Genomic DNA, 14,723 nt, shown 5'->3' with positions numbered 1-14,723 from the left:
CACCGTCAAACATGGAGGTGAAAACATTATGCTTTGGGGGTGTTTTTCTGCTAAGGGGACAGGACAACTTCACCGCATCATTTGACGGGGCCATGTACTGTCATGGGTGAGAACCTTGGGTGAGAACCTCCTTCCCTCAGCCAGGGCATTGAAAATGGGTCGTGGATGGGTATTCCAGCATGACAATGACCCAAAACACACGGCCAAGGCAACAAAGGAGTGGCTCAAGAAGAAGCACATTAAGGTCCTGGAGTGGCCTAGCCAGTCTCCAGACCTTAATCTGGAGGGAGCTGAAGGTTCGAGTTGCCAAACGTCAGCCTCGAAACCTTAATGACTTGGAGAAGATCTGCAAAGAGGAGTGGGACAAAATCCCTCCTGAGATGTGTGCAAACCTGGTGGCCAACTACAAGAAACGTCTGACCTCTGTGATTGCCAACAAGGGTTTTGCCACCGAGTACTAAGTCATGTTTTGCAGAGGGGTCAAATACTTATTTCCCTCATCAAAATTTTTACATTTTTGACATGCGTTTTTCTGGATTTCTTTGTTGTTATTCTGTCTCTCACTGTTCAAATAAACCTACCATTAAAATTATAGACTGATCATTTCTTTGTAAGTGGGCAAACGTACAAAATCAGCAGGGGATCAAATACTTTTTCCCCCCACTGTACCTATTACAATAAGTTGTTCATGAATTAGTGGTATAGGCACAGAAACCAAAGTGTAATGTCTGGAAAAAGACAGTTTACCTGGTACAGCGAGAAGAGGATGGGCCTCCCATCTGAGCTGGGTGCCTTTTTAGGTTTCTTCCTTCTAGGGAGTTTTTCCTTAACAATGTGCTGCTTCTTTTGCACGTTGTGATAACTACTGATATAAAGCGGGCGTTATAAACACATTTAATTTGATTAATTGTTCCAGGAAGTCCCTGTCGGAGGTGACGGCCTGCCTGAGGGAGCGTCTCCACCGCTGGCAGCAGATTGAGAAACTGTGTGGCTTCCCCCTGGTGCACAACTCTGGGCTGCCCAGCCTGACTGCCACCCTTTACTCTGACCACAGCTGGGTGGTCATGCCCCGCGTCTCCGTGCCCCCCTACCCCATCGCCGGCGGGGTGGACGACCTCGACGAGGACACGCCTCCAATCATTCCACAATTCACCTGTAAGTATGGAGGTTGTCACAGAAATGCAAATACTCCAGTTAGAGTTGTAAAGTGTGTGAGTGTATGATCACGTGTTACTCATTTTACTTTATGTAGAAAGTAACACGTTATATTAGTAGTTGCAATACCATCACTAGTTTCTCTTTTCATCTGTGGTGCTACTTTCAAATCAAATTTATTTATATAGCCCTTCGTATATCAGCTGAAATCTCAAAGTGCTGTACAGAAACCCAGCCTAAAACCCCAAACAGCAAGCAATGCATGTGAAAGAGGCACGGTGGCTAGGAAAAACCCCCTAGAAAGGCCAAAAACACAGGAAGAAACCTAGAGAGGAACCAGGCTATGAGGGGTGGCCAGTCCTCTTCTGGCTGTGCCGGGTGGATATTATAACAGAACATGGTCAAGATGTTAAAATGTTCATAAATGACCAGCATGGTGAACAGGTCAGGGTTCCGTAGCCGCAGGCAGAACAGTTGAAACTGGAGCAGCAGCATGGCCAGGTGGACTGGGGACAGCAAGGAGTCATCATGCCAGGTAGTCCCGAGGCATGGTCCTAGGGCTCAGGTCCTCCGAGAGAAAGAAAGAAAGAGAGAAAGAGAGAATTAGAGAGAGCATATTTAAATTCACACAGGACACCGGATAAGACAAGAGAATACTCCAGATGAAACAGACTGACCCTAGCCCCCCGGCACATAAACTACTGCAGCATAAATACTGGAGGCTGAGACAGGAGGGATCAGAAGACACTGTGGCCCCATCCGATGATACCCCCGGACAGGGCCGGGGGTATGTGCTAGTCTTCAAAAGCTGCGCTATATATGGGCTGCTTCATTAGCCATATATACTGTAAACCAAACATCTGTCGAGATTTCCTATCTTTGCATTAAAAATCTTTTCTCGAGCCTCCAGTTCTGGTTATAGACCGCAGGCACACGGACCCATAGAGATGTATAGAGGGCTCACTTGCAACTAGATGGGAAAGGCCACAATGGGCTTTGCTATCACAGAAGTGATCAATAGCAACGATCAGAGGTATGCTCTCTATACATTTCTATGGACAGCAGCTATCATGACATTTCTCCAAATCAAATTTTATTGGTCACATACACATATTTAGTAGATGCAATTGCGGGTGTAGCGAAATGCTTGTGTTCCTAGCTCCAACAGTGCAGTAATATGTGTCACGGTTGTCGTAGGAATGAGAGGACCAAGGTGCAGCGTGTGTGTCGTTCCACATTTTTATTTACACTGTGAAACTATGCAATACATAAATAAACTGGAAGACAAAAACAACAAACTGTGACACAGAGGTGAAACATACACAACTCAAAATTAATCACCCACAAAACCCAGGTGGAAAAACCCCTACTTAAGTATGATCTCCCATTAGAGACAACGAGGACCAGCTGCCTCTAATTGGAGATCATCCCAAGCAAAACCCCAACATAGAAATACAAAACTAGAACCTAAACATAGAAATAGAAAAAAAAACCTGTCCAGCCCTGACCGACTCTACCATCGAAAATAACATCTTTCTATGGTCAGTACGTGACAGTACCCCCCCAAAACAACCACAACCCCCCCCCCAAAAAAAAGGGAGGGCAGGGTGGGTAACTTGTCTATGGCGGGGGTTCCGGGCTGCAGGGAACCGCCGCCGCCGGAGGCCTGATGCGTGGGGCTGGCATAGGTGTCGCCAGACTAGTAATACGCACCTCAGGGCGAGTGAGGGGAGTAGGAACAGGACACCCCGGACTGCGCAGGCGCACTGGAGGCCTGATGCGTGGGGCTGGCATAGGTGGCGCCAGACTGGTAACACGCACCTCAGGGCAAGTGCGAAGAGCAGGCACAGGACGTACCAGGCTGGATAGACTCACTGGAGGCCGGGTACGTGGGGCAGGCACAGGATATACTGGGCCGTGGAGGCGCACCGGAGGTCTCAAGCGTATAGCTGGCACAACCTGTCCTGGCTGGATGCTTACTTTTGTCCGGCAAACGCGAGGAGCTGGCACAGGACGAACTGGGCTGTGAACACGCACTGGCGACACAGTGCGCAGCGCCGGCGCAGGATATCCTGGACCGAGAAGGCGAACTGGAGACCAGGAGCACTGAGCTGGCACCGCCCTTCCTGGCTGAATGCTCAACCTAGCTCGGCAAATGCAGGGCGCGGGCACAGATCGCACCGGACTGTGAATGCGCACTGGCAACACAGTGCGCATCACCGCATAACACGGTGCTTGCTTCTTCCCTCGCTCCCCACGGTAAGCACGGGGAGTTGGCTCAGGTCTCCAACCTGCCTCTGCCAATCTCCCCGTGTGCCCCCCCCAAAAAAAAATGGGGGGCTGCCTCTCGCACTTGATTTGTGGTTGATATAGTGCCTCGTAGTATCGCCGCTCCGCTCTTGCTGCCTCGATTTCTTTCGGACGGCGATGCTCCCCAGCCTGACTCCAGGGTCCTTTCCCGTCCAGAATTTCCTCCCAAGTCCATTCCTGTTCACACTGCTTGGTCCTTTGTTGGTGGGTGATTCTGTCACGGTTGTCGTAGGAATGAGAGGACCAAGGTGCAGCGTGTGTGTCGTTCCACATTTTTATTTACACTGTGAAACTATGCACTACATAAATAAACTGAAAGACAAAAACAACAAACCGTGACACAGAGGTGAAACAAAACCCATTTACACATAGAGAAAAAAAACCTGTCACGCCCTGACCTACTCTACCATAGACAATAACATCTTTCTATGGTCAGGAGGTGACAATATGTAACAATACACACACATCTAAAGTAAAAGAATGGCGTTAAGAAATTATATAAATATTAGGATGTGCAATGTCAGAGTGGCATTGGTTGAAATATAGTAAAATAGAATACAGTAAATACATATGAATTGAATAACGCAGTATGTAAATATTTATTAAAGTAGCCGGTGATTCCATGTCTATGTACAGTTGAAGTCGGAAGTTTACATACACCTTAGCCAAATACATTTAAACTCAGTTTTTCACAATTCCTGACATTTAATCCTAGTAAACATTCCCTGTCTTAGGTCAGTTAGGATACCACTTTATTTTAAGAATGTGAAATGTCAGAATAATAGTAGAGAGAATTATTTAGTTCAGCTTTTATTTCTTTCATCACATTCCAAGTGGGTAAGAAGTTTGCATACACTCAATTAGTATTTGGTAGCATTGCCTTTAAATTGTTTAACTTGGGTCAAACGTTTCGGGTAGCCTTCCACAAGCTTCCCACAATAAGTTGGGTGAATTTTGGCCCATTCCTCCTTGCAGAGCTGGTGTAACTGAGTCAGGTTTGTAAGGTCTCCTTGCTTGCACACACTTTTTCAGTTCTGCCCAGAAATGTTCTATAGGATTGAGGTCAGGGCTTTGTGATGGCCACTACAATACCTTGACTTTGTTGTCCTTAAGCCATTTTGCCACAACTTTGGAAGTATGCTTGGGGTCATTGTCCATTTGGAAGACCCATTTGCGACCAAGCTTTAACTTCCTGACTGATGTCTTGAGATGTTGCTTCAATATATCCACATAATTTTGCTTCCTCATGGTGCCATCTATTTTGTGAAGTGCACCAGTCCCTTCTGCATCAAAGCACCCCCACAACATGATGCTGCCACCCCCGTGCTTCACGGTTGGGATGGCGTTCTTCGGCTTGCCAGCCTCCCCCTTTTCCTCCAAACATCACAATGGTCATTATGGCCAAACAGTTCTATTTTTGTTTCATCAGACCAGAGGACATTTCTCCAAAAAGTATGATCTTTGTCCCCGTGTGCAGTTGCAAACCGTAGCTTTTATATGGCGGTTTTGGAGCAGTAACTTCTTTCTTGCTGAGCGGCCTTTCAGGTTATGTCGATATAGGACTCATTTTTACTGTGGATACTTTTGTACCTGTTTCCTCCAGCATCTTCACAAGGTCCTTTGCTGTTCTGGGATTGATTTGCACTTTTCACACCAAAGTACGTTCAGCTCTAGGAGACAGAACGCATCTCCTTCCTGAGCGGTATGACGGCTTCGTGGTCCCATGGTGTTTATACTTGCGCACTATTGTTTGTGCAGATGAATGTGGTATCTTCAGGCATTTGGAAATTGCTCCCAAGGATGAACCAGACTTGTGGAGGTCTACAAGTTTCTGAGGTCTTGGTTGATTTCTTTTGTTTTTCCCATGATGGCAAGCAAAGAGGCACTGAGTACACCTCCAATTGACTCAAATGATGTCAATTACACTATCAGAAGCTTCTAAAGCCATGACATCATTTTCTGGAGTTTTTCAAGCTGTTTAAAGGCACAGTCAACTTAGTGTATGTAAACTTCTGACCCACTGGAATTGTGATACAGTGAATAAGTGAAATAATCTGTGTAAACAATTGTTGGAAAAATTACGTGTCATGCACAAAGTAGATGTCCTAACCGACTTGCCAAAACTGTAGTTTTGTTAACAAGAAATTTGTGGAGTGGTTGAAAAACGAGTTTTAATAACTCCAACCTAAGTGTATGTAAACTTCCGACTTCAACTGTATATATTGCAGCTGCCTCTAAGTTGCAGGGTTGAGTAACTGGTTGGTAGCTGGCTAGTGATGGCTATTTCACAGTCTGATGGCCTTAAGATAGAAGCTGTTTTTCTGTCTCTCGGTCCCAGCTTTGATGCACTTGTACTGATCTTGCCTTCTGGATGGTAGCGGGGTGAACAGGCCATGGCTCGGGTGGTTGATGTCCTTGATTATCTTTTTGGCCTTCCTGTGACATCGGGTGCAGTAGGTGTCCTGGAGGGCAGGCAGTGTGCCCCCGGTGATGCGTTGGGCAGACCGTACCACCCTGCAGTTGTGGGCAGTGCAGTTGCCGTGCCAGAAGGTGATACAGCCCAACAGGATGTTCTCAATGGTGCATCTGTAAAGGGTTTGTTTCTTCAGCCTTCTGAGGTTGAAAAGACACTGTGTCGCCTTCTTCACCACACTATCTGTGTGGCTGGACCATTTCAAATCGTCTACGCTGAAGAACTTCAAGCTTTTCACCTTCTCCACTGCGGTCCCGTCGATGTGGATAGGGGCGTGCTCTCTGCTGTTTCCTGAAATCCATGATCAGCTCCTTCGTTTTGTTGAGGGAGAGGTTATTTTCCTGGCACCACTCCACTAGGGCCCTCACCTCCTCCCTGTAGGCTGTCTCGTCATTGTTGGTAATCAGGCCTACAACTGTTGTGTCGTCTGAAAGCTTGATGATTGAGTTGGAGGCATGCATGGCCACGCAGTCATGGGTAAACGGGGAGTACAGGAGGGGGCTGAGCACGCACCCTTGTGGGGCCCCTGTGTTGAGGATCAGCAAAGTGTAGGTGTTGTTTCCTACCTTTACCACCTGGGGGCGGCCCGCCAGAATGTCCAGGACCCAGTTGCACAGGGTGGGGTTGGAGGGTAGTATGGTTTTGAAGGCTGAGCTGTAGTCAATGAACAGCATTCTTACATAGGTATTCCTCTTGTCCAGATGGGATAGGGCAGTGTGCAGTGCGATGGCGATTGCGTCGTCTGTGGATCTATTGGGACGGTATGCAAATTGAAGTTGGTCTAGGGTGTCAGGTAAGGTAGAGGTGATATGATCCTCAACTAGCCTCTCAAAGCACTTCATGATGACAGAAGTGAGTGCTACGGGGCGATAGTCATTTAGTTCAGTAACCTTTGCTTTCTTGGGTAAAGGAACAATGGTGGACATCTTGAAGCAAGTGGGGACAGCAGACTGGGATAAGGTTATATTGAATATGTCCGTAAACACTCCAGCCAGCTGGTCCGTGCATGCTCTGAGGACGTCTGGGCCGGCAGCCTTGCGAGGGTTAACGTGTTTAAATGTCTTACTCACGTCGGCCACGAAGAACGAGAGCCAACAGTCCTTGGGAGCGGGCCTCAAAGTGGGTGAAGACGGTGTTTAGCTTGTCCGGGAGCAAGACGTCGGTGTCCACGATGTGGCTAGTTTTCCCTTTGTAATCCATCATTGTCTGTAGACCCTCCCACATACGTCTCGTGTCTGAGCCGTTGAATTGCGACTCCACTTTCTCTGTACTGACATTTTGCCTGTTTGATTGCCTTACAGAGAGAATAACTACACTGTTTGTATTCAACCATATTCCCAGTCATCTTGCATGGTTAAATGCGGTGATTCACACTTTCAGTTTTGCTCGAATGCGTCCATCTATCCACGGATTCTGATTTGGGTATGTTTTAATATTCACAGTGGGAACAACATTCGCTATACACTTCCTGATGAACTCAGTCACTGTGTCAGTGTATACTTCAATGTTATTTTCAGAGGCTACCCGGAACATATCCCAGTTCGCGTGACAAAACAATCTTGAAGCATGGATTCTGATTTGGTCAGACCAGTCCTGGTTATAGACATTTCCCTCAAACAGCCTTTCTCTGCTCGCTCGAGAACTAAATGAAGAAACAAGTTGAGATCGGATCATGGAAACACATGACCGGTAGAGATATGATTTGCAAAGTATTCATCATTGTTTGACAAAGTAACTGTAATAAAAAAAGTTGACAAAGTTATGCGTTACTTTACTCCGTTACTCATATACAGTAAGTAATTGATTACGTAACGCGTTACAAAAGTGATGATGGTCAGTACAGCATGTGAGTGTACTTTGTCTGATTTTTACATCAACAACGCGAAAATAGATTTAAAATGTGTGTTTTTAAATTGTGTGTGTTATGTCCGAGTACTGTATGTATGACTATGGTTATGCCCACATCTGGCTGTGTAACCTACATCCCTACTCTCTCTGGTATTTTCCCAGCAGCCTCTATAATGCGGCCTCCTCTGACACGCAGCAGCAGCCTGTGTCGGTCCCGCCGGAGTCTGTACAGCACCCCGCAGCCTTCAATGATGTCTGCCGACCCTGACCTGCTCTCTATGGCCAGCCCACCCCTCTCCTACCACCCAGAGGGTGAAGAAGAACACATCCTCTTCATCGAGAGAAAGGGGTATGTTACCTTTCACCACCTCTGCCCTCTTTTATACCGGATCAGTTTAGGGTAATTTATTTAGAGTATAAGATATTGAATGTGTGCTGATATTAGTTGCGTTGTAATTATTTTTATTTATCTTACACTCGGTCTCTGTCTGCTCTGTCTCTGTCTGCTTTGTCTGCTCTGTGTGTGTTTGTCTGGCTCTGTCTGTCTGCCTCTCTCGTCTCTGCCTGCTTCTCTGTCTCTCTCTGTCACAGGGACACTCAGGATACGTCCTCAGACACAGACTCTCTCAACTCCTCCATGGGACGGAAACAGTCCTATGCCAACCCATGCACGCCAGGCCCAGAGCCCCCCTACCGCAAGATCTCCCGCGAGGAGCTGATGATGCTGAGCCAGCAGGAGCCTCAGACTTACATCCGGGACTCACCCCCTCCTCAAGGGGGTGTTGCGTCCCTCTCGACTTCCTCCTCGGCCAATCCCCCCCCTGCCCTGGAGCACCACTCACACTCCCACACGCACTCGCACAAACACAAGGGCTCACCCGACCTCACCCGTGGCTCCATCCCAGAGTCCCACAGCATGTCCTTCACCACCCCGACGGCAGGCAATAAGGCCGTATTCAACGGCATCCTGGAGAAGTCCTATAGCATGGGCCAGCTGCCCGCGGGCATGACGGGGGCAGGGGTGGTGGTGGTGGGGCGCAACCCATCCCTCACCTCACTGGACAATGAGGGCAGGGGGGCAGGGGGCAAGGAGAAGAAGCTACAGCGTACCTCCTCTCAGGACTCCTGTGACAACGGAGACAAGACCAAGAAGTCCTCGTCCAAGATCAAGAGCTTGTTCAAGAAGAAAAAGTAGTACTACTCAGAGAGCGCGAGAGGGGACGGGACAAAAAAGGATCAAGATGAAGTCATTTTTTTTCTTCCTTTTTTTTCTTCAAAGATGGAATGTAGTTCTGTCTGGGCACCTCAATAATGCCTTTTAATTAATTGTTTTTGCTCACTCATAGTCTCAAAGTTAAGCCTTCAAAGGTCACAGAAAGGTAAAGGGTCATGCCAGCTGTCATTGCCCAGGCAACCGTGAAAAGCATGAGCCTGCTCACTCAATGTCTTCTGGTTCTTTTTCAGTTAAAGAAACAAACAATACATTTCTGGGGGTTGAGGGGCTTGTACTTGACACACTTATTTTCAGAAAGAAAAAAATACTACTAAAGTTTGTTGCACTACTGCTTTCCTGTTTTCTGGGAAAGGACCGCCGCTGCTCGCAGAGTAAATATTAATGTATGATGAGAATGATGTATGGGGAGAGGCATTGGAGATGCAACACATGGTAGGCTATTGATGCCAAAATCGCTTGGTGTTTCCAATGTTTTTTGCAATGGATTTTATTTATATATACACACACACACACACACACACACACACACACACTGAGTATAGCAAACATTAGGAAAAGCTTCCTAATATTGAGTAGCACCCACCCTTTTTGCCCTCAGAACAGCCTCAATCGTCGGGGCATGGACTCGACAAGGTGTAGAAAGTGTTCCACAGGGATGTCGGCCCATGTTGACTCCAATGCTTCCCATAGTTGTGTCAAGTTATCTGGATGTACTTTGGGTGGTGGACCATTCTTGATACGCACGGGAAACTGTTGAGCGAGAAAAACCTTGTAGTGTTGCCGTTCTTGACACAAACCGGTGTGCCTGGCACCTACGACCGTACCCTGTTCGAAGGCACTTAAATCTTTTATCTTACCTATTCACCCTCTGAATGGGACACATACACAATCCATGACTCGGTTGTCTCAAGGCTTAGAAATCCTTATTTAACCTGTCTCCTCCCCTTCATCAACACTGATTGAAGTGGATTTATTAAGAAGTGACATCAATAAGCGATCATAGCTTTCATCTGGATTGACCTGGTCAATCATGGAAAGAGCAGGTGTTCTTAATGGTGTGTGTGTGTGTATATATGTGTGTGTATATATATATATATATATATATATATATATATATATATATATATATAAAACACACTACATATAGAAAAGTATGTGGATACCCCTTCAAATCAGTGGATTCGGCTATTTCAGCCATATCCATTGCTGACAGGTGTATACAATCGAGCACACAGCCATGCAATATCCATAGACAAACATTGTCAGTAGAATGGCCTTACTGAAGAGCTTTCAACGTGGCATCGTCATAGGATGCCACCTTTCCAACAAGTCAGTTGGTCAAATTTCTGCCCTGCTAGAGCTGCCCCAAGTCAACTTTAAGTGCTGTGAAGTGGCAACGTCTAGGAGCGACAACGGCTCAGTCATGAAGGAGTAGGCGACATAAGTTCACAGAACATGATCGCCGAGTGCTGAAGAGCGTAACACGTAAAAATTGTCTGTTTGCGCTTGCAACACTGACTACAGAGTTCCAAACTGGGAGCAATGCCAAGAGTAGGCTGGAGAGGTGTTAAGCTTGCTGCCATTGGACTCTGGAGCAGTGGAAACACAAGTTTGGTGGAGAAGGAATAATGGTCTGGGGCTGTTTTTCATGGTTTGGGCTAGGCCCCTTAGTTCCAGTGACGGGAAATCTTAACACTACAGCATACAATGACGTTCTAGACAATTCTGTGCTTCTAACTTTATGGCAACAGTTTGGGGAAGACCCTTTCCTGTTTCAGCATGACAATGCCCCCATGCACAAAAGCGAGGTCGATACAGAAATGGTTTGTCGATGTGGAAGAACTGGACTGGCCTGTACAGAGCCCTGACCTCAACCCCATCGAACAACTTTGGGATGTATTGGAACGCCGACTGCAAGCCAGGCCTAATCGCCCAACATCATTGCTCGACCTCACTAATGCTCTCCCCGCAGCAATGTTCCAACATCTAGTGGAAAGCCTTCCTAGAAGAGTGGAGGCTGTTATAGCTGCAAAGGGGGGACCGACTCCATATTAATGCCCATGATTTGGGAATGAGATGTTCGATGAGCAGGGGTTTCACATCCTTTTGGTCATGTAGTGTGTATGTATACAGTACCAGTCAAAGTTTTGACACACCTACTCATTCAAGGGTTTTTCTTTATTTTGACTATTTTCTACATTGTAGAATAATAGTGAAGACATCAAAACAATGACATAACACATGGAATTATGTAGTAACCAAAAAAGTGTTAAACAAATCAAAATATATTTTATATTTGAGATTCTTCAAAGCCACCCTTTGCCTTGATGACAGCTTTGCACACTCTTGGCATTCTATCAACCAGCGTCACCTAGGATGCTTTTCCAACAGTCTTGAAGGAGTTTCCACATATGCTGAGCACTTGTTGGCTGCTTTTCCTTCATTCTGCGTTGTCCACCTCATCCCAAACCATCTCAATTGGGTTGAGGTCGGGTGATTGTGGAGGCCAGGTCATCTGATGCAGCACTCCATCACTCTCCTTCTTGGTCAATTAGCCCTTACACAACCAGGAGGTGTGTTGGGTCATTGTCCTGTTGAAAAACAAATGATAGTCCCACTAAGCGCAAACCAGATGGGATGGCGTATCACTGCAGAATGCTGTGTGGTAGCCATGCTGGTTAAGTGTGCCTTAAATTCTAAAAAAATCAGTGTCACCAGCAAAGCACCCCCACACCATCACACCTCCTCCTCCATGCTTCACGGTGGGAACCACACATGCAGAGATCATCCGTTCACCTACTCTGCGTCTCACAAAGACAGAGCGGTTGGAACCAAAAATCAAACATTTGGACTCATCAGACCAAAGGACAGATTTCCACCGGTCGTATGTCCATTGCTCGTGTTTCTTGGCCCAAGCAAGTCTCTTCTTCTTATTGGTGTCCTTTAGTAGTGGTTTCTTTGCAGCAAATTGACCATAAAGGCCTGACTCAAACAGTCTTGTCTAAACAGTTGATGTTGAGATGTGTCTGTTACTTGAACTCTGTGAAACATTTATTTGGGCTGGTATTTCTGAGGCTGGTAACTATTGAACTTATCCTCTGCAGCAGAGGTAACTCTGTGTCTTCCTTACCTGTGGCAGTCCTCATGAGAGCCAGTTTCATCGTAGTGCTTGATGGTTTTTGCAACTGCACTTGTAACAACTTTAAAAGTTCTTGACATGTTTCGTATTGACTGACCTTCATGTCTTGAAGTAATGATGGACTGTCATTTCTCTTTTCTTATTTGAGCTATTCTTGCCATAATATGGGATTGGTATTTTACCAAATAGGGCTATCTTCTGTATACCACCCCTACCTTGTCACAACTGATTGGCTCAAATGCATTAAGAAGGAAAGAAATTCCCCAAATTAAGTTTGTGGAATGGCTCACCTGTTAATTGAAATGCATTCCAGGTGACTACCTCATGAAGCTGGTTGATAGAATGCCAAGAGTGTGCAAAGCTGTCATCAAGGCAAAGGGTGGCTACTTTGAAGAATCTCAAATAACGTATAGTTTGACTTTTTTTGTTTGCATGATTCCATGTGTTATTTCATAGTTTTGAAATCTTCACTATTATTCTACAGTGTAGAACAAAGTAAAAATAAAGAAAAAACATGGAATGAGAAGGTGTATGTATGTATGTATGTATGTATGTATGTATGTACGTACGTATGTACGTACGTACGTACGTACACACACACACACACACACACACACACACACACACACACACACACACAGAGAGAGAAACACACACAGTTGAAGTGGGAAGTTTACATACACCTTAGCAAATTACATTTAAACTCAGTTTTTCACAATTCCTGACATTTAATCCTAGTAAAAATTCCCTGTCTTAGGTCAGTTAGGATCATCACTTTTATTTTAAGAATGTGAAATGTCAGAATAATAGTAGAGAGAATTATATATTTCAGCTTTTATTTCTTTCATCACATTCCCAGTGGGTCAGAAGTTTACATACACTCAATTAGTATTTGGTAGCATTGCCTTTAAATTGTTTAACTTGGGTCAAACGTTTCGGGTAGCCTTCCACAAGCTTCCCACAATAAGTTGGGTGAATTTTGGCCAATTCCTCCTTACAGAGCTAGTGTAACTGAGTCAGGTTTGTAGGCCTCCTTGCTCGCACACACTATTTCAGTTCTGCCCACACATTTTCTATAGGATTGAGGTCAGGGCTTTGTGATGGCCACTCCAATACCTTGACTTTGTTGTCCTTATGCCATTTTGCCACAACTTTGGAAGTATGGTTGGGGTCATTGTCCTTTTGGAAGACCCATTTGCGACCAAGCTTTAACTTCCTGACTGATGTTGCTTCAATATATCCACATAATTTTCCTCCCTCATGATGCCATCTATTTTGTGAAGTGCACCAGTCCCTCCTGCTTCACGGTTGGGAGGGTGTTCTTCAGCTTGCAGGCCTCCCCCTTTTTCCTACAAACATTACAATGGTCATTATGGCCAAACCAGTTCTATTTTAGTTTCATCAGACCAGAGGACATTTCTCCAAAAAGTACTATCTTTGTCCCCATGTGCAGTTGCAAACCGTAGTCTGGCTTTGTTATGGCGGTTTTGGAGCAGTGGCTTCTTCCTTGCTGAGCGGCCTTTCGGGGTATGTCGATATAGGACTCGTTTTACTGTGGATATAGATACTTTTGTACCTGTTTCCTCCAGCATCTTCACAAGGTCCTTTGCTGTCGTTCTGGGATTGATTTGCACTTTTCGCACCAAAGTACGTTCATCTCTAGGAGACAACACGTCTCCTTCCTGAGCGGTATGACGGCTGCGTGGTCCCAAGGTGTTTATACTTGCGTACCATTGTTTGTACAGATGAACGTGGTACCTTCAGGCGTTTGGAAATTGCTCCCAAGGATGAACCAGACTTGTGGAGGTCTACACATTTCTTTCTGAGGCTAATTTATTTTGTTTTTCCCATGATGTCAAGCAAAGAGGCACTGAGTTTGAAGGTAGGCCTTGAAATACATCCACAGGTACACATCCAAATACATCCACAGGTACACATTGACTCAAATTATGTCAATTAGCCTATCAGAGGCTTCTAAAGCAATGACATAATTTTCTGGAATTTTCCAAGCTGTTTAAAGGCACAGTCAGCTTAGTGTTTGTAAACCTCTGATTCACTGGAATTATGATACAGTGAAATAATCTGTCTGTAAACAGTTGTTGGAAAAATTACTTGTCATGCACAAAGTACATGTCCTGACCGACTTGCCAAAACTAGTTTGTTAACAAGAAATTTGTGGAGTGGTTGAAAAATGAGTTTTAACTTCTCTGGGGTATGTGGGACGGTAGCGTCCCACCTCGCCAACAGCCAGTGAAATAGCAAAACAACTAAAATCTCATAATTAAAATTTCTCACACATACAAGTATTATACACCATTTTAAAGATAATCTTCTCGTTAATCCAACCACACTGTCCGTTTTCAAAAAGGCTTTACGGCGAAAGCATAGCATTAGATTATGTTAGGACAGCACCTAGACAAGAAAAACCACACAGCCATTTTCCAAGCAAGGAGAGGCATCACAAAAACCAGAAAGACAGCTAAAATGAATCACTAACCTTTGATGATCTTCATCAGATGGCACTCATAGGACTTCATGTTACACAATACATGTATGTTTTGCTC

The 14,723-nt window shown here is 45.4% G+C and overlaps 1 protein-coding gene across 2 annotated transcripts in view; it reads left to right on the top strand.

The window, feature by feature from the left end:
* Positions 1 to 9,475, top strand: part of LOC115194105 (stromal interaction molecule 2-like) — an 89,946-nt gene extending 80,471 nt beyond the window's left edge. Inside the window, exons 10-12 of one of the 2 annotated variants that reach the window (XM_029753483.1) lie at positions 917 to 1,155; positions 7,952 to 8,135; positions 8,378 to 9,475. In XM_029753483.1, coding sequence (XP_029609343.1) covers positions 917 to 1,155; positions 7,952 to 8,135; positions 8,378 to 8,981 — 1,027 coding nt within the window. In that variant the 3' untranslated portion in view covers positions 8,982 to 9,475. Of the gene's footprint in view, positions 1 to 916; positions 1,156 to 7,948; positions 8,136 to 8,377 lie in introns of both variants that reach the window. The other variant, XM_029753482.1, reaches the window with a different exon arrangement.
* Positions 9,476 to 14,723: the final 5,248 nt, after the last annotated feature.

The sequence above is a fragment of the Salmo trutta genome, chromosome 5 (genome assembly GCF_901001165.1).
Source record: "Salmo trutta chromosome 5, fSalTru1.1, whole genome shotgun sequence".
Classification (NCBI taxonomy): Eukaryota; Metazoa; Chordata; class Actinopteri; order Salmoniformes; family Salmonidae; genus Salmo; species Salmo trutta.
Note: the sequence above shows the minus strand (reverse complement) of the source record. Positions and strands in the feature narration are given on the sequence as shown.